Source organism: Andrena cerasifolii, chromosome 13, assembly GCF_050908995.1.
Source record: "Andrena cerasifolii isolate SP2316 chromosome 13, iyAndCera1_principal, whole genome shotgun sequence".
In the NCBI taxonomy this organism is placed as follows: Eukaryota; Metazoa; Arthropoda; class Insecta; order Hymenoptera; family Andrenidae; genus Andrena; species Andrena cerasifolii.
Genome location: NC_135130.1, coordinates 9,354,165 through 9,369,571, shown reverse-complemented (window position 1 = coordinate 9,369,571; position 15,407 = coordinate 9,354,165). Strand labels below are relative to the sequence as shown.

Genomic DNA, 15,407 nt, shown 5'->3' with positions numbered 1-15,407 from the left:
GCGAGTGAACAGGCCGATGGCCGTGGTCTAACAGACGGAAAGGAAAATTTCGGCCTGTAAAATGTTGCTACTCTTGACATCTTTATTTCTTATCGCCGGCATCGGTAGCCATCAGTGTTGTGCTTCGTACCCGGAAGCGGTAGCACCAACCGGAAAAATCCGCGGCTCTATTCTAGATTCAAGGCTTGGGCGGAAGATTTATTCCTTCCGTGGTGTGAGATATGCCCAGGCCCCCACGGGGGAACGACGTTTTCAGGTAAATTTTTCATTCTCCACCCAGCTGTAATTTTATTCGTTCTGGTGGGACACTGAACACTATTGTTCCTAATCTCTCCCCTGCCATTGCCAAGTGATTCGAGCAAAATGCCCGCTGAATGCACGCCCGTCTTCTTTTATACATTCGGCTGAAATTTATCGCCAGCCTTCAGCCATGAGAAGGAAACCAGACATTTTCCTTTCTTGCATTTCCTTTTGCGCGGGTATTTATCAGACACCGGTGAGAATAAATTGTGCAATTCTCTCATAATGCATGCACGTAGGCAGCCACTCCAGCAACTGACTGGAACGATGTTTTCGATGCAACCGAAGAAGGTCCTTCGTGTCCAAATTTAGACGGAAGACAATCAGTGTCGGAAGATTGCCTGCGCTTGAACGTGTACACGACAAAAGTACGTGTTGAAATCCAAGTGATTGCCTCGCACCACTGGCTCGCCACCAATCGCAATCGTTTAAAAATTCCAGTTACCCTCGAGCCGTGAAAATGTAACAAGGCCGGTCCTCGTATTTTTCCACCCCGGTGGTTATTATTCGTTCTCTGGCCAGAGCTTTTACTTCGGCCCTCAGTATCTGATGGATAAGGATATTGTTCTGGTTACCGTGAACTATCGTCTCGGGACATTGGGTACTTCCAAATTCCAACTGTCGGGCGACCAGCGATGAATCCATATTTCAGAATGGCCTACTTTTTCTCAGGTTTCATAAGTACGGGCGATTCTCTAGCACCCGGAAATCTGGGCTTGAAAGATCAAGTCGCGGCGCTTCGTTGGCTTCAAAGGAACATCGCTGCCTTTGGCGGAGACCGAAATGCTGTGACCATCAGCGGGTACAGCGTCGGAGGGCTCAGCACGATGCTGCACATGGTGTCACCAATGTCCAAGAACTTGTTCCACAGGGCAATCGTGATGAGTGGCTCGCTTCTAACCGCGGAGCCTTATCCAACCGAACAGAAACGTCTCGCCAGAAAGCAGGCAACCCTTTTGAACTGCCCTACCAGCGATACCGAAGCGATATTAACTTGCCTGAGGTCGAAGCCCGTTCAGAACTTCACGGACACCATGTCCCAGTTTTTCGTTAGTCCACGACAACAAGACTTTACTCGTTTTACGTATTTGCAAATTTTCTCGAGCTTCTTGCGCGACATCCGAGTTCCTACCGTTTCAGGAGTGGCACGGTGATCCAATTGTAGTATGGCAGCCAGTCGTCGAACCTGAAATCCTGGGTGCCGAACGATTTCTCACGGCCCAACCCCTTGATCTGATCAGAAAAGGGAGGTTTCATCAGGTGCCAGTCATATTTGGGGTGAACAAGGACGAATTTGGCGGAGTAGTTGCTTGTACGTTTCTACGTGTCACAGCGGAGCCAAGTTCATTGCCAAATGCTCTGCGATCTTTGCATTCTAGGGTTTCAGAACGAAACTAGGAAAGGGGACGACTATTTTCGCGATATGAACGATAATTGGGAGCAGGTTGCACCGATCAGTTTCATGTACGAACGCGGAACCTCGCGATCGAAATACATCAGCAGGCAATTACGAGAATTTTATTTCAGCGGTCAGCCAATTAGCTCGGCTAACAGGGATGGCCTAGCTCACGTACGTTTCATCCAGACGGTGATTGCATTTATCGATCTCACTTTGTCAAAATCGACATTGATTTGTGGTTTACAGATCTACGCGGACAGCGTAATTATATTCCCCATGTATCGCGGGGCAAGGCTGCTGGCTAAACATTCCAGCGAGCCGGTGTACTTTTATGAATTCACGTATCAGGGACGTTACAGCTTTACTTGGTGGAACGCCACGACTCCATACGGTAAATGGCGTAGCCGATGTGTTTTCTTAGCTGCTCCCGCAACTTTATTCGCTATTAATAAATTTAGGTGTGGTACACCACGACGATCTGCAGTACCTATTCTTCATGGAGACATTCTTCCCATTCTTCAATCAAAGTGCGCCTGAAATTCCAATGGTGGACTTGTACACGTCCATGTGGACGAGCTTCGTTGCGACTGGGGAACCAGTTCCCAAGGAGGGTGCATATAAGGACGTAAGATGGGACAGATTTGTGTACGAGCAAAATAACTACTTGGACATTAATTCGTGCCCGACCATGAAGACTGATCTGTATCTGGACAGAATGCGCGAATGGGAAAGGGTTTTCCCTCTACCTCCACTTTCGTAGATCATCCAGAATGCGTAGCGCAGATAGACATGTAATAAATTACAGGTCTTACCCAAATTTCTTGGGCATTCGAAAAACACAACGTAACCGAGTTATATGGTATCGGCTGCTTATTAATAAAACGCATCCATTTATATCGTCACTTCTTTATTTCCCCTATCATTTGTTTACTCATTTCGTAAGTTCGCGACACCTATAACTTTCGATACTGATAAAAGCGCGATTGCAGGGTAAAAGCAGAAACGAATAATTGTTTCAATAATAAACTGTACTTATCCGAAAAAAAGCTGTAATTGCGTTATCATTTAAACGACCGGACTAAGGATGACATCACGTAAGCGTTCGTAGAGCACAGTTGTTCCCAGAAAAATAATTTAGTTTCCCCACTCGTTTTCCTCTGTAGCTAGTATATAACTTGTTCGGGTTTTATCCTTGAGTTATTCAGTGCTAGCACGCGCACAGGCTGCATTGGTTAACCGAGTCGAGCCTCTCTTAAAGACCAGTACTATTCTCCTCCTTCGGGCACAGAGGACTCGGAAGAAAAGAAGAGCCGGCCTCGAGACCCAAGATGAAGAGTATTTTAGTAGCTTTCGTTTGCCTTATCGGCATTATCGCCGGCGAACATTCCAACGAGGAGCTACCGCTGGTAAATGCACCGATTGGTCAAATTCGCGGCTCAATCTTGACTTCGAGACTCGGAAGGGACATCTATTCATTTCGCGGTGTGAGGTACGGCGAACCTCCCACTGGACATCAACGTTTCCAAGTAAGAATCTTGTACTCGAGCGCGTTTCTCACATTCTTAAGGTATCTTCGATTCGGGTACTTCTTTCTACGAAACATCAGCAGGAAGGCAGTAGGTAGGTGGGAACAATGAAACTGACACAAAAGATGCGTATCAACGTCGCACGACCGCGACCGTTCGTTCTCATTCAAGACGCACCGTAACGAGGTTTTCCGTTCCTGTAATATGCGCATTAGCGTCGTTCATGTGATCATAATGCTACCTTGTGAATCATCGCTGGGAAGTCAACGTACTGTCTAGAACTGGATTATCTCTTTTCCTCGTTGTATCATTGACAATTGACAATTGAAATTTTGCAATTCCTGTACTACGCACATCGTTCTGATTACTTCCTAGATGTTTGTTCTACTCAATTCCGCTGTATTGAAATGATTCTGCAATCTTCCAGCCTCCAGTTCCAGCGGAAGACTGGCAGAATGTTTTCGATGCCACCGAGGAAGGACCCAGTTGTCCTCACCCAGATGGTCAACTGACGTCTGAAGATTGTCTGCGTTTAAACGTGTACACCACCAAAGTAAGTGGTTAAATATTCGGGAATACAAATACGCGGAGTACTGACCGTCGAATTTCAGTTGCCTTGCGAGAGCGAGAATGTATCCAGACCGGTGATGGTGTTCATACATCCGGGCGGCTTCTATGGCTTTTCGGGGCAGAGTACAAACTTTGGACCGCAGTATCTGATGGACCAAGATATCGTCTTGGTCACGATCAATTATCGTCTCGGAGCGTTAGGTAATTTCGAAGATTAGCGGGACAAGTGATAATCTTGACGGACCGTTACGAATCTTTGCAGGCTTCTTGAGCACCGGCGATAACTTGGCGCCGGGGAACATGGGCATGAAGGATCAGGTGGTGGCTCTTCGTTGGGTTCAGAGAAACATCGCTGCTTTCGGTGGCAATCCGAATTCCGTCACACTGTGCGGTTACAGTGCTGGAAGTTTCAGTATAATACTGCACATGGTGTCCCCAATGTCCACAAATTTGTTCCACAGAGCTATCTCGATGAGCGCTGCTCCTATCAAAGCAGACGTGTACGCTGGTGTTTCTCATCAGGGGCAGAAACACCTTTCCAAGAAGTTTGCTGAGCTGTTGAACTGCCCCACAGACACGACTGGCTCGATGCTGCTCTGCCTGTACACGAAGCCCACAGAGAACATCACCAACACATTGAACTCCTTATTTGTGAGTTTGAAAATCGTTCGCCAATGCGTGGCTGCTTAACAAGTGGGCGGTAATCGTGTTTTCCTCGAGGCAGGATTGGCACGGAAATCCCATTCTGCTTTGGAAACCGACAGTGGAACCCGAAGTTCGCGGTGTCGAGAGATTCCTCGCCGCGCACCCCTACGACTTGATCAAGCAGAAGAAGTTCAAGCAGGTTCCTTTAATTCTCGGGGTTACACAGGACGAATTTGGCGGCGTGGCTGCAGGTACGGATGCGGCTCGCGAGCTTAATATTTATTTACTACAATTATTCCATCGTGCATTGCAGCTTACGAGAATGCCACCAGGGTAAACGCCTCGCTGTACCGCGAGCTGGACGACAATTGGAACACCCTTGCTCCGATCATATGCGGGTACGAACAGGACACGCCACGATCCAACTACATTAGCAGGGAATTACGACGATTCTACTTCAAGGATCAGCCAATTGGTTCAGCCACGAACACGGCACTTGCCGAGGTTCGTAAAAGTTTCTCTTGAAATTGCAACGTAGCCTCTGGATGATGACATTGGACATTAATTATTCCAGGTGTACGCCGATAGTATAATCATATTCCCTATGTACCGAGCAGCGAAATTAATCGCCGCCGGTTCCAGCCAGCCGGTGTATTTCTACAAATTCACGTATCAAGGACGCTACAGCTTCTCCATGTGGAATAGCAGCACGCCATTCGGTAAAATCACCTCACTTCTCTCTACTTGCTTAACTGTAACATCGAAATCAGTCACCGGAAACTTTCTAAATATTGCCTCAGGCGTAGTGCACCACGACGATCTGCAGTACCTCTTCTACATGAAGAACTTCTTCCCGTACTTTGAAAGCGGTGCTCCTGAAATCCCTATGGTGGAACTTTACACTTCCATGTGGTCGAATTTCGTGGAAACAGGCGAGCCACTTCCTAGGAACAACAAGAGGCTGGAGGGTGTGACGTGGAGCACATTCGTACCTGCGCAAAATAATTTCTTGGAGATCGATCTTTCTCCGAGCATGAAGAACAGCTTCTTTCCGGAGAGGATGCGAACATGGGAGAGACTGTTCCCCCTACATTCCGGATCGCACAATGTAAAATCCAACGTGAAACATTGAACGTGGAATTTCCTTGGCGACCACACAGTTCTGTATCAGTCCGGCCATGTAATCCGACAAATATGTATATCGTTCGTGCATTAAAGAGATGTAACAAACAAACGTAATCGTTTTTATCTAAAACTCCTCCAATAATCAATTCCAATTATATACAACATTTATTTCATCACTTGCTACGCATATTACGTAATACAGTTTGGAGAAGTTATTGCAGAAACTACGAAGTACACCATACTACGCGCGGGAAGCCTTGAAACCCACAGATATTACATAGGAAAGTAGTAAATTGGACGTTTAAATTTTTGGGTCCTCCGGTTGAAGTTTCACCAGGCCTTCGGAGATTTCCCAGAACTTTTTACCCAGCCCTGGATCCTGTACACTACGGATAAGCTCTTCTTCCTGAAATCAATCGTTTCGTCGATGTTTCGTTTGGATTATAAGAACGTGCTTTCGTTTGCCAGGTTTAGGATTTCGGCGTATTCATAAGAAATGTGCGCTTACACAGCAGTCCACGAAGTATTTGCCGGAAACCCTACTGAGCTTGTCGCAGAAGGCGACGAATATTGTCGTCTGTGCACCCTGCTCGATCGTTCTGCAGAAGGTGTTCAATATGAAGTTCAGCATCCAGGAGATTGGTGGTGGAACGCTCTTCCAGATCCCGGTGTTAATCACCCCAGGGTGCAAACAATTGGCGGTCACTCCAGTACCTTCGAGACGTCGTGCTAGCTCCAACGTGAACACGATGTTCGCGTACTTCGAGAGGAAGTATAAGTACAGAGGACAGGTGGTCGTTGGATTTGTGTTGTTCAAGTTTAATCGTGCCAGACGGTACATTCTTGACGCGACCACGACTATACGGCTCGGCTTCGATCGCTTCAGTAAATCTGTCGACGATAAGTATGTTTCATGTACTGAGTTTCCTGAATTTAATTTCACCGATTGAAGTCTATGTTTGATTTGCAAAGAAGGTACAATTATGTTACCGATCAAGAGATGCGTGAGCAGAAACGGTCCATACTGATTCGTTGCCATTGTCATTTCCAGGCCGTCCTCTGTGACTTTCTTACTGAATAACTCGGCAGTACCTGCATTATGAATTAACAGGTCCAACCTGTTCTCCTCGAGGTTTATTTGCCGGGCAAACTCCCTTACGGAGGATAGTGACGACAAATTCAGTTTTCGGACCACGATGTTACTATTGCTGGTCTTTTCTATCAGTTCCTCTGTGAAAACGTGATAGTTTTTAATGAGAACTTAGCAATATATTCGATTTGCAAAGACTACTGTATTTCCTTGATAATTAAGTTGCCATCGTACGATTACCCCTAAGACGAACCTTTGAATTTATTCGCCAGCTCGACGTTCCGACAAGCCATGATCAGCCTGCACCCTCTGCTCGCTATGTTCCTGGCAGTCTCCTTCCCGATACCAGAAGTGCATCCAGTGACTATCGCTGTCTTCTCGTCCATTCTGGCCTTGCACTTGCAGCGTCCTAGCGTGAACTGCGCACTGCCCGTAGATGAATACTAACAGCAAGTGGAAAAGTATGAGCAACGTGGATATCGTGCTACACGATGCGATATTGATCAAGGGAACATTAACCAATATCATCTAAACGGACGGTATATCGTGTAACAGAACTAAGTAATTATGATACTGTTTTAGCGAAATCAGGTGTAGGAAATGAAGTTTCAGAATTTTCTTGCCTAGTTTGAACGTATGCACGGTCCAAAAAAAATTTTTCCGGTAAATTCAATGAAGAACTCTTATAGCGCAAACATTTCTCTTTAATTTCGTTTGTTTTTGTTTTGTTGTATGATTTTTATTGACCGAGTTATTCGCGATCAAAGCAAAAATGGTACCTTACACTTTGAGCACCTATAACTTGCGAACCTATGAGCGTAGACAAATTTTCATGAGTGTTTTGGAAAGCTAAGATTGTTTCCTTTCGGGACATTTAGTTGCCAATTTAATAAGATTTTTTTTTAATCGTATTAAATCCATTTTGGCCTTTTGCACAGTGTTTAAGGGTTGTTTTATCTCACAAAAAAACGTGGACACTTGAATGATTCCATGCTTTTCCTTGAAGTGGCATCATGTTTTCTAAACAATGGTAAATATGCAATTTTTGGGATCGTTTTAAACTGGATTTAATTCAAAGTTTCTTAAACTTCGTTACCTGCGCTTCACCTCGTTAAAATAGTATCATAATGGATAAAAAAAAGAAATTTGAGTCCTTGATTCAAAACCTAGAAACTTCAAGCGTTAAAATGCTGTTTTAATTATTTTTTGCGACCATTTTTCGGGAAGATACAGCCATCTAGTGTTCCTTTAATTTCTTCCAGGAATTAATAAATTTAGTAGGAAAGATAGAGTAGTGTTCTATATAATGACTATAGTAATATTCAAAAGGATTCCTTCGGTATCTGAGCATTATTTACAAATGCATAATAATTTTCAGTATGTGCATAATACTTCTTTACGTAGTGGAAAGGCTTCAACTACTTTTACAACGTTTTCCTTTTTAGGAACTACGTCAAGGTGAGCAGGTACTCCTAGGATCTGTATACGTTCAATTTCACGGAGACGAATCTATGTGGAGGTAACTATTATAACCGTACGAAAAATCGCCATGCGATATCAAACACACTTTGCACTTTATTCTTTTCGAAAACCATTACTGTTTTACGCACAATAAGAAACCTGTGGTATTCGGCAAATGCTTCGCAGCGACATACTCGAAATATTTTCCTATGGAAGCGATCTTATTCCACAGGACCAGTAAAACTGCGCATGTTGCAGTATCTCCGGAAGAGAATTTTATCAAGCTAATTCTAAATTAAAATAATTACATCCAACCGTGCTGCAGAGAGCGTGGCGCAATCCTGCTTGCGGTAGGTTCGCAATACTAACGTGATTGCAGCCGAATAAGAACGCGAGGTATGCAGTCGAATTTCAAAAGGTCAGCGTAAAAATTGTCAAGCAGCAGAAGTAAAACCGGTCACCAGGAACAATTGTGTTAATTCAACGTTGAATTATACTCACACCAGTTGCTACCAAATTCTAAATTACACTGCCTCGACAGCCGAAGTTCTACTCGTGTGCCTCTGTCCCTAGAACGTTCTCTTTATACTAAAATTGAGGTACGTAACCGTGTACCAAGCGCATCCCCTCTCTGCTGCAGAACGCTGACAATGTTAGCGTTAAGTTCCCTCTTAGCCCATTCTAGAAATGAACTTGTGTTCTACGATTACATTGCGCAGTCAGACCCCGTTGGTTTTCTTTCGAAATCAACTGTAGTTAGAAGTTAGAAGTACCGAAATAGAATTCGTGAAAGAGCTAAGGGTATGGGGGTGGAATAAATTAATTTATTCGCTGTCCACGTGTTTATTTAGTATCTCATACATCATTCCTCCATTTTCACTCTCTCCCGAATATTTTGCGAGCGAGGCCGAGGCTTGTTGTTAGCCTGCGCGTCGTTGTTCGTTTGGACTTTGCCGAGCTGCTCGGACTCCACGGCGTTCTGCAGGATTTGCGACGTCAGGTTCGATATTCGCAGGTCCTTCAGCTTCATAACGCTCTCTAGGTACGCGACCTTGTGATTCAAGGAGCTGATAATGTCGTCCATCTCGTGGAGCTTTCGCCCTAATTGCGCGCAGATGTGACGGGGAATAGCATCCTCCACCTTATTGTACACTGGCGCACTTTGCGTCGTGGACGCGCCGGCACCTGCTTGTGCTTGAACAGGAGCGGGACAAATTGCGCGTGTTATAGAAACTGTTCTGCGGAGAAATCCGTAACTTACCCGAATTCTTCGATGACCGGGTCTTTACGGTTGGCAAGTAGTTCCAAACGCACAGCCAGCTTATGATCCATTGTAGGATAAGGAACAGTTTTTCCTTCGCTCTTAGGAAAACACTGGAATTTAGGGTGTTCAGAGCTAACTGATCAGTCGACCGTGAAACTGAAGTTTCCTCCGTCTCAGCATTCGCGATGTGCTGGTCAAGTTTGCCTAGGCAAAGTACCATACGCTTTGGATAAATAAATATTTAGATTCCCATCGGGGTGTCGATATCAATAGATATTATCTACTTGGGTCTGCGCTACCTCCCTCGACCGCGTCCCTCTCCCCATCGTTGCACAAAGGATTTTCAGAATTCTCAGGATTCTGATGCTCGAAATTCTTTAAAACCCTGCTCTTCAGGTCCAGCAACATACGCTCGGCGGCCCCAGGCTCAGAACTAGCCAGCTGATGAATCGCATCTTTCGACAATTTCATGTCGATTTTGCAGAGCACTTTTCGGTTCAGCATATTCCAGTTATCTTTTTTCGTGGTCAGACTGCTGGCCGGTATGTAATTGTGTAGATCGACAATGCGCGGGTAATATATCTTTAGTACTTCCGCCATCAGAACTGAGACGAATGATTTATGCATTGAAATTGCGAATAAGGTACAATTGTTAGATAGGTGAAATAGGTACCGGCATCCGAGAAGTCTCTTTTTAAGTTTCTCTTCGGTTTCGAGAAGGGGATCGAGGAGATCCAAGCGCGCAGCTCTTCCGACTGAACATCCGGAGTTGTTTCGTTTTCGTTGGCCATCTCTGTCCCTTTTATCGACACTTTTACATTTAAACACGCTGCCGAATTACTTCGTTAACCGCAGCCGAAACAGTACGCGTTTTTATTGGACATTCGTACGTGACGTCTTGCGGGATGCCGTGCAGAAGTTTGCACGATGCATGAGCAATTTGAGGAAGAAGTTCTCCGTAAGATGGGACCTGATCTCGGATGGCACTCGTCCGAAATATTCAGTCGCGAAGCCTGTCGCAGATTTGATATTCTTCTTTTACACGAAGTTGGACCACTTAGAGGTATCGAATCGATTAAGAATATATTTTCCAACATCTATATACACCGAGATACTTTTATTCGCCTAATTACGAATTACGTAGGAATTTTCCATTTTTTTTAGTTTCCATTTTTGGAATAAAATGAATATCATAAAGTATGTGCTCCTGTTTTCGAGTCCTCATTTATATTTAAAAACCTGTATTTTTTTATAATACCTTTTCCACAGATTTCTCTTCCATATTTCAAGAGATTTTTTTTATAATACCTTTTCCACAGATTTCTCTTCCATATTTCAAGAGATTTTTTTTTTATAATACCTTTTCCACAGATTTCTCTTCCATATTTCAAGAGATTTTCATAAATTTTGAAACGACAACCACGGGCGTTGCGGGCGATTTGAGCGTAAGTGGATTTCGCCCTACATCGACCATCATTTTTATTCATTTTCCACCTTTCGTCACAAATATCTTATACTATAAAGCAGAAAGTGTAACTAAAAACTTTCGAACGGTAAACTCTCGGGTCACGAAATGTACCTCAGCTCATTATGCTAATCCAGGTAAATGTGACTATTTTCACAAAAAAAACAAAAAAAAATTTCTTTTATAAAATCACAATCTAAATTTCGGGCGAAGCCGAGTAGTAAAGCTAGTATCCTATACTGATAGAACGTATATCCGAGGATCTTTTTATATTTTGCAAATTTTCTAGTTGAAAGTCTTTTCGTATAGTAGTAGGAAGTTTAATTGAATGTCTAATGCAAAAGTCTGTAAGTGGAATTCAGAATTTAAATTCGAATCTACAAACCTGCAACATTAAATCGACAAGTCCCTAGTGTCGCGGCGTCTTGGTGATTTTTATTTCCGCGTATTATCCAACTGCATACCGGCCGTTCACGGTATTTAATACCTGTATTGTTGCAAAGTAATTGTCATGGCTTCGGAACGGTATAGTTTCTCGTTAACGACTTTCAGGTAATTATAATCATTTTCTTCTCGCGATTCGTGGATTTCGAGCACTAAATTTAACTTATTACCGTCGGATTCGTATAATTCGATGGCCCACTGACAATCTTCTGGTAGGTGTATAACCTAGCGGCAAGTCACTCGCCTTAGTTTACACAATTTTTTTATAGAATGTATATTAACAAAGGAATGAATTTATTTCGCGCGGCGTCGTTCGCGCGAGACCGACTGTAACGACTAACGTTACGTGATTTTTCATTGAAAATGTACGGATTTATATGGAGTCCTCATGACTCGTCAAATACCCGTGGAGCGTAACTGGAAAATCACAAGAATGTATTTACTTTGTTACACAGCCCATCGGGCAAGTTGGTGCAGATAGAATATGCCCTAGCTGCGGTTGCTGCTGGGGCAGCTAGCGTCGGTATAAAGGCATCAAATGGAATCGTCCTTGCGACGGAGAACAAGCATAAGTCTATATTATACGACGAACACAGCGTGAACAAAGTAGAAATGATCACGAAGCATATAGGCATGACGTATAGCGGAATGGGGCCGGATTACAGGCTACTAGTGAAGCAAGCTCGTAAAATGGCGCAGCAGTACTTGCTGGTGTATCAAGAACCAATCCCAACTGCCCAGCTGGTGCAACGAGTCGCCATGCTTATGCAGGAATATACACAGTCTGGGTATGGATCGTTTAAATCGCGTCGCGATCTGTCCGACCTAGGACGTGGTTAACGTACTATGGGATTGAAATTTTAGCGGAGTCAGACCTTTCGGAGTGTCGCTACTAATTTGCGGCTGGGACAGCGGCAAACCGTACCTATTTCAATGCGATCCTTCTGGTGCATATTTTGCATGGAAGGCGACCGCCATGGGTAAAAATTTCGTAAACGGCAAGACGTTCCTCGAAAAGAGATACAGCGAGGACTTGGAACTGGACGATGCTGTTCACACTGCCATTCTAACGTTGAAGGAAGGGTTCGAGGGTCAAATGACTGCCGATAATATAGAAGTTGGTATCTGCGATGAAAACGGTTTCAGGAGATTGGATCCTTCTAGCGTTAAGGACTACCTTGCCAATATCCCTTAATTTTAAATCACTTTTATGTCATTTAATTGCAATATTTTTTTGCACATTTAACAACAATAAAGCTAGATTCTTATAATAAAAGCGTCCGTTGAAGATATTACTGTTCGTTCAATTATTCCCCGCATCGAGATACTAAGAATCGCATTTAAAATTCCCGGGGCGAACTTTTGGCGGGAGGATGCGTGAATCGCTATGCGAGAGGTTGGGGAGGACATTTTCTCACGTTAGAAATGAAAAAATAATCATAGACGAGGCATAGAATAGATCTAACATCTTCTGGAAGTTCGTGTCAGGCGAACTGAAATACCGACTCCATGAGAATTCCACGTCCGAGGGCGGTGACTCCGAGAACTATATTCAATTCAATCATTGGTGAAGTTAGTTAAGTATTCGTTTCTACAGTGTACGGTGTTCCCAGGTGTTTCCTTGTTACAAGGTGGTCGTTATTTTCATTTCGTCCCGCGAGTGCCGCGCGATTCAATGTATACACAAAGTTTAATGCGTCTGAGAAAGAATCGAGCCTCTGACATCCTTTAAGAATATCGAACGGTCGCAGAACCGTGTATATAATCAGTGACCGGAGGTGAACCGTGGCAGTGATCGTAGGTGTGAGCAGTACCACGCATTTTACTTGTCGGTTTCTTAGTTCGTGCATTAATTTCGTCCGTTAAAAAACTACGTAGGAGGCTGCTTAATGGGTTGGACGGTAATGTAGCCGTTACGAAGAATACTTGTGGAAGTGGAGGCCACATTGGCGGGGCATTTTTCGTGTTAATTTGAAATAAGGGTGGCGGGTAGAGGAGAAGTACGATTTCCATTCGGTAGAGTGCGCTGCAGGCACTTAGGTTGGTTGGGCGCGATCGTGCGCGAACGCAAACGAGTTTCGTTGGTGGTGCGCGGCCGGTCGGTTGCTCTGTTTCGCGTGTTACGTTTCGTTGTCAATTTTTGGTGGTTTGTTGCTAAAGTGCAGAAGAAAATCGACCAGAGTACGTTCCGGGGTGTCTGTGAACGAATGTGCGGAGGTAAGCATGCAATTAATAGATTTGATTGTGCGATTAGTTTGCATCGATGTTGAACGTTGGCGAACACAGCGAACTGTAGCTTCCGCGGTATGTATATCGATGTTGCGTGCCGTATACATTTGTTTCCGATGCAGAACATATCATTATCGAACATTTGCTCTTTCACGTATCTGTTAATCTACGCATTGTTGCGTTTCCGACATGTAACCGAACATATTTCTCGTAACGGTCGCCTGTTGAGTTGCGTGTCGCCGATTGTTTGTTTGTGTCGGCCATTAGTCACGTTCGGACACGAAGCATTTGTTTACGAAGTAGGCGTTTATCGGTTTGCGCTAAGGTTGCGTTACCTTTTTAATCGACTTAAAAAAAGAAGAAAAAGGTTCTCAGTCGAGGTGTTTGTACGTATGTTATACGTATTACGTTTGTCCGCGATTTTCGCCGTAACAACTGCACCGATTTTCGTGAAACTTATTGCGTTTAATTTAGCTTCAATCGATTTAGGACACGGAGAAGGAATTATCAAAATCGTTCTAGTAGTTTTGAAGTTACAACAAAAATACGAAATCTGTTTCATTATTAATATATTGTATGCACGGGCAGGCAAAGGACGGAGTATCGGGCGTCCGAAAAAGAGAGCGAAACAAAGTATCAACGCGTCGTCTGTCTCGTACCGTTTCTCGCTCGCTTTCAGTCCCTCTGATTCGCTCGCTTTCAGTCCCTCTGATTCGCTCTCGTTCCATCTCGCTCTCGCCATCGGCAAGAAAGGAGCGAAAAACTATCGCTCGGAAACGTGTCCCCTCTGCGTATATTATACTATATTTATATTTATTATTTTAGAAAATGTAGTTATATAACTTAAGTAACTAAAAATTAAAAAATTAAAAAAATTAAAACCGATTTCAAAAAATATAAAAGGAAGTAAAAAGTAAAAATTCATTTTCCCCTTTATTTAATCTAAGACTCTCAATTTTTTAAGTCGGCGTCAGATTTACACAGTGCAAATGATGAGGCGCCGACATAATAAAATTGAGAGTCGTAGATTAAATAAGGGAAAAAATTATTTTTTACTTTTTATTTCCTTTTATATTTTTTGAAATCGCTTTTAATTTTTTTAAATTTTTGTTATTCGTTTAGAGTTCAATATAGTAACGGGAAATTAAATATTCGTCACACAAGTTTTCATGCGAATGGGGATCGCAAAACTCTGTTGGAAAATGAAAGATCGTTGCGAATTTGTTGCCTGCACTTAATCGATAACCAATAAAACCACATTGCTCGTCATTATATTAATAAGAAGAGATGTATCTACTAGTTAATGAAGAATGTCGAGTTCTATCGACGATTAAGTCCGTGTTTAATTGATTCGTGCGAAAATCTTCGTATCGGTTAAGAAAAGGGATAGAAATCGAGATCGCATACTTTCACCCGTTCATAGAGGGCGATGCAGTTCAGTATCAGGCGTTAAATTTAATGGCCGCGGTTTCCCGATATTCAGGTGTGCTCATTCTTATCCGTTTTCTTATTTGCAACACTTGATCTTTTCGTTAAGCAGAAACTCGAAATCCTAAACTCTACTAATTTCCTTCATCCCCGGATTGTTCGCGTCGTTACCGGCTCTTATTTTCTAACGATAAACCATATATTTAATAACACAAACAAAATATTTTGAACGAGTTTTCAGAAGTTGTCCCCGTCATTGAAATTACAAAGACTCCCGCACTATTCTCACCTGGTCGATTTAGAGTTTAAGGGAAAGAGGTTGGAGAATCACTACGCGAACATCCTGCATAGCTCTTTCAGCCACCCTCTTCGTAACTCGTTTTCCCGGCAGCATCGTCTCTGCATTGGAGACGAACAATGCTGGATTTTAATATGACGCATCCGCAGACGCGCGTTTCCAC

General features: G+C 43.5%; 6 protein-coding genes across 10 annotated transcripts in view; 4 read left to right on the top strand and 2 right to left on the bottom strand.

Moving 5' to 3' along the window:
• The first annotated feature begins 12 nt into the window (after positions 1-12).
• LOC143376086 (esterase E4-like) lies at positions 13-2,593 on the top strand. Its single transcript, XM_076825946.1, has 8 exons — positions 13-256; positions 540-668; positions 742-901; positions 973-1,349; positions 1,441-1,612; positions 1,680-1,870; positions 1,946-2,090; positions 2,158-2,593. The coding sequence occupies exons 1-8, from the start codon at positions 62-64 to the stop codon at positions 2,457-2,459; spliced, it is 1,671 nt and encodes a 556-aa protein (XP_076682061.1). The 5' UTR covers positions 13-61; the 3' UTR covers positions 2,460-2,593.
• A 293-nt stretch (positions 2,594-2,886) lies between these two features.
• On the top strand, positions 2,887-5,674 carry LOC143376085 (esterase E4). Its single transcript, XM_076825944.1, has 8 exons — positions 2,887-3,225; positions 3,653-3,778; positions 3,837-3,996; positions 4,058-4,446; positions 4,520-4,691; positions 4,754-4,944; positions 5,015-5,159; positions 5,241-5,674. The coding sequence occupies exons 1-8, from the start codon at positions 3,028-3,030 to the stop codon at positions 5,570-5,572; spliced, it is 1,713 nt and encodes a 570-aa protein (XP_076682059.1). The 5' UTR covers positions 2,887-3,027; the 3' UTR covers positions 5,573-5,674.
• Positions 4,520-8,696, bottom strand: LOC143376088 (retinol dehydrogenase 14). 2 transcript variants are annotated; one of them, XM_076825949.1, is made up of 5 exons: positions 8,618-8,696; positions 6,909-7,074; positions 6,556-6,795; positions 6,074-6,456; positions 4,520-5,971 (listed from the first exon to the last, which is right to left on the bottom strand). In XM_076825949.1, the coding sequence occupies exons 2-5, from the start codon at positions 7,039-7,041 to the stop codon at positions 5,867-5,869; spliced, it is 861 nt and encodes a 286-aa protein (XP_076682064.1). In that variant the 5' UTR covers positions 7,042-7,074; positions 8,618-8,696; the 3' UTR covers positions 4,520-5,866. The 2 variants fall into 2 exon arrangements, with proteins under 2 accessions (XP_076682064.1, XP_076682065.1); XM_076825950.1 differs by having other exon boundaries at positions 6,909-7,139; positions 8,618-8,678.
• Positions 8,697-8,829: 133 nt separating this feature from the next.
• LOC143376087 (uncharacterized) lies at positions 8,830-10,745 on the bottom strand. 2 transcript variants are annotated; one of them, XM_076825947.1, is made up of 4 exons: positions 10,054-10,745; positions 9,665-9,985; positions 9,378-9,584; positions 8,830-9,310 (listed from the first exon to the last, which is right to left on the bottom strand). In XM_076825947.1, exons 1-4 carry the CDS (start codon positions 10,169-10,171, stop codon positions 8,979-8,981), a joined length of 978 nt encoding a protein of 325 aa, XP_076682062.1. In that variant the 5' UTR covers positions 10,172-10,745; the 3' UTR covers positions 8,830-8,978. The 2 variants fall into 2 exon arrangements, with proteins under 2 accessions (XP_076682062.1, XP_076682063.1); XM_076825948.1 differs by having other exon boundaries at positions 9,680-9,985.
• Positions 10,746-11,253: 508 nt separating this feature from the next.
• On the top strand, positions 11,254-12,581 carry Prosalpha2 (proteasome alpha2 subunit). The gene is made up of 3 exons (XM_076825951.1): positions 11,254-11,397; positions 11,745-12,077; positions 12,154-12,581. Exons 1-3 carry the CDS (start codon positions 11,357-11,359, stop codon positions 12,482-12,484), a joined length of 705 nt encoding a protein of 234 aa, XP_076682066.1. The 5' UTR covers positions 11,254-11,356; the 3' UTR covers positions 12,485-12,581.
• Positions 12,582-13,318: 737 nt separating this feature from the next.
• The window catches only part of Msi (RNA-binding protein musashi), a 118,664-nt gene continuing 116,575 nt past the window's right edge, over positions 13,319-15,407 (top strand). For 2 of the 3 annotated variants that reach the window (XR_013086998.1, XM_076825482.1), the window contains exon 1: positions 13,321-13,506. The gene's annotated coding sequence lies outside the window, so the exon portion shown is untranslated. Of the gene's footprint in view, positions 13,507-15,407 lie in introns of all 3 variants that reach the window. The other variant, XM_076825483.1, reaches the window with a different exon arrangement.

Bases quoted from the DNA above. Each gene is read 5' to 3' on its own strand.
- LOC143376086 (XM_076825946.1), top strand. From the start codon at position 62: ATGTTGCTACTCTTGACATCTTTATTTCTTATCGCCGGCATCGGTAGC. The intron at 669-741 runs GTACGTGTTGAA...TAAAAATTCCAG, and splicing joins TGAACGTGTACACGACAAAA to TTACCCTCGAGCCGTGAAAA. The intron at 2,091-2,157 runs GTAAATGGCGTA...TAATAAATTTAG, and splicing joins GAACGCCACGACTCCATACG to GTGTGGTACACCACGACGAT.
- LOC143376085 (XM_076825944.1), top strand. From the start codon at position 3,028: ATGAAGAGTATTTTAGTAGCTTTCGTTTGCCTTATCGGCATTATCGCC. The intron at 3,997-4,057 runs GTAATTTCGAAG...GAATCTTTGCAG, and splicing joins TTATCGTCTCGGAGCGTTAG to GCTTCTTGAGCACCGGCGAT. The intron at 5,160-5,240 runs GTAAAATCACCT...ATATTGCCTCAG, and splicing joins GAATAGCAGCACGCCATTCG to GCGTAGTGCACCACGACGAT.
- LOC143376088 (XM_076825949.1), bottom strand. From the start codon at position 7,041: ATGGACGAGAAGACAGCGATAGTCACTGGATGCACTTCTGGTATCGGG. The intron at 6,457-6,555 runs GTAACATAATTG...TATCGTCGACAG, and splicing joins GCTCACGCATCTCTTGATCG to ATTTACTGAAGCGATCGAAG. The intron at 5,972-6,073 runs GTAAGCGCACAT...GATTGATTTCAG, and splicing joins AATACTTCGTGGACTGCTGT to GAAGAAGAGCTTATCCGTAG.
- LOC143376087 (XM_076825947.1), bottom strand. From the start codon at position 10,171: ATGGCCAACGAAAACGAAACAACTCCGGATGTTCAGTCGGAAGAGCTG. The intron at 9,585-9,664 runs GTAGATAATATC...TACTTTGCCTAG, and splicing joins GGGAGGTAGCGCAGACCCAA to GCAAACTTGACCAGCACATC. The intron at 9,311-9,377 runs GTAAGTTACGGA...CTCCTGTTCAAG, and splicing joins CCGGTCATCGAAGAATTCGG to CACAAGCAGGTGCCGGCGCG.
- Prosalpha2 (XM_076825951.1), top strand. From the start codon at position 11,357: ATGGCTTCGGAACGGTATAGTTTCTCGTTAACGACTTTCAG. The intron at 11,398-11,744 runs GTAATTATAATC...TTTGTTACACAG, and splicing joins TTCTCGTTAACGACTTTCAG to CCCATCGGGCAAGTTGGTGC. The intron at 12,078-12,153 runs GTATGGATCGTT...TTGAAATTTTAG, and splicing joins CAGGAATATACACAGTCTGG to CGGAGTCAGACCTTTCGGAG.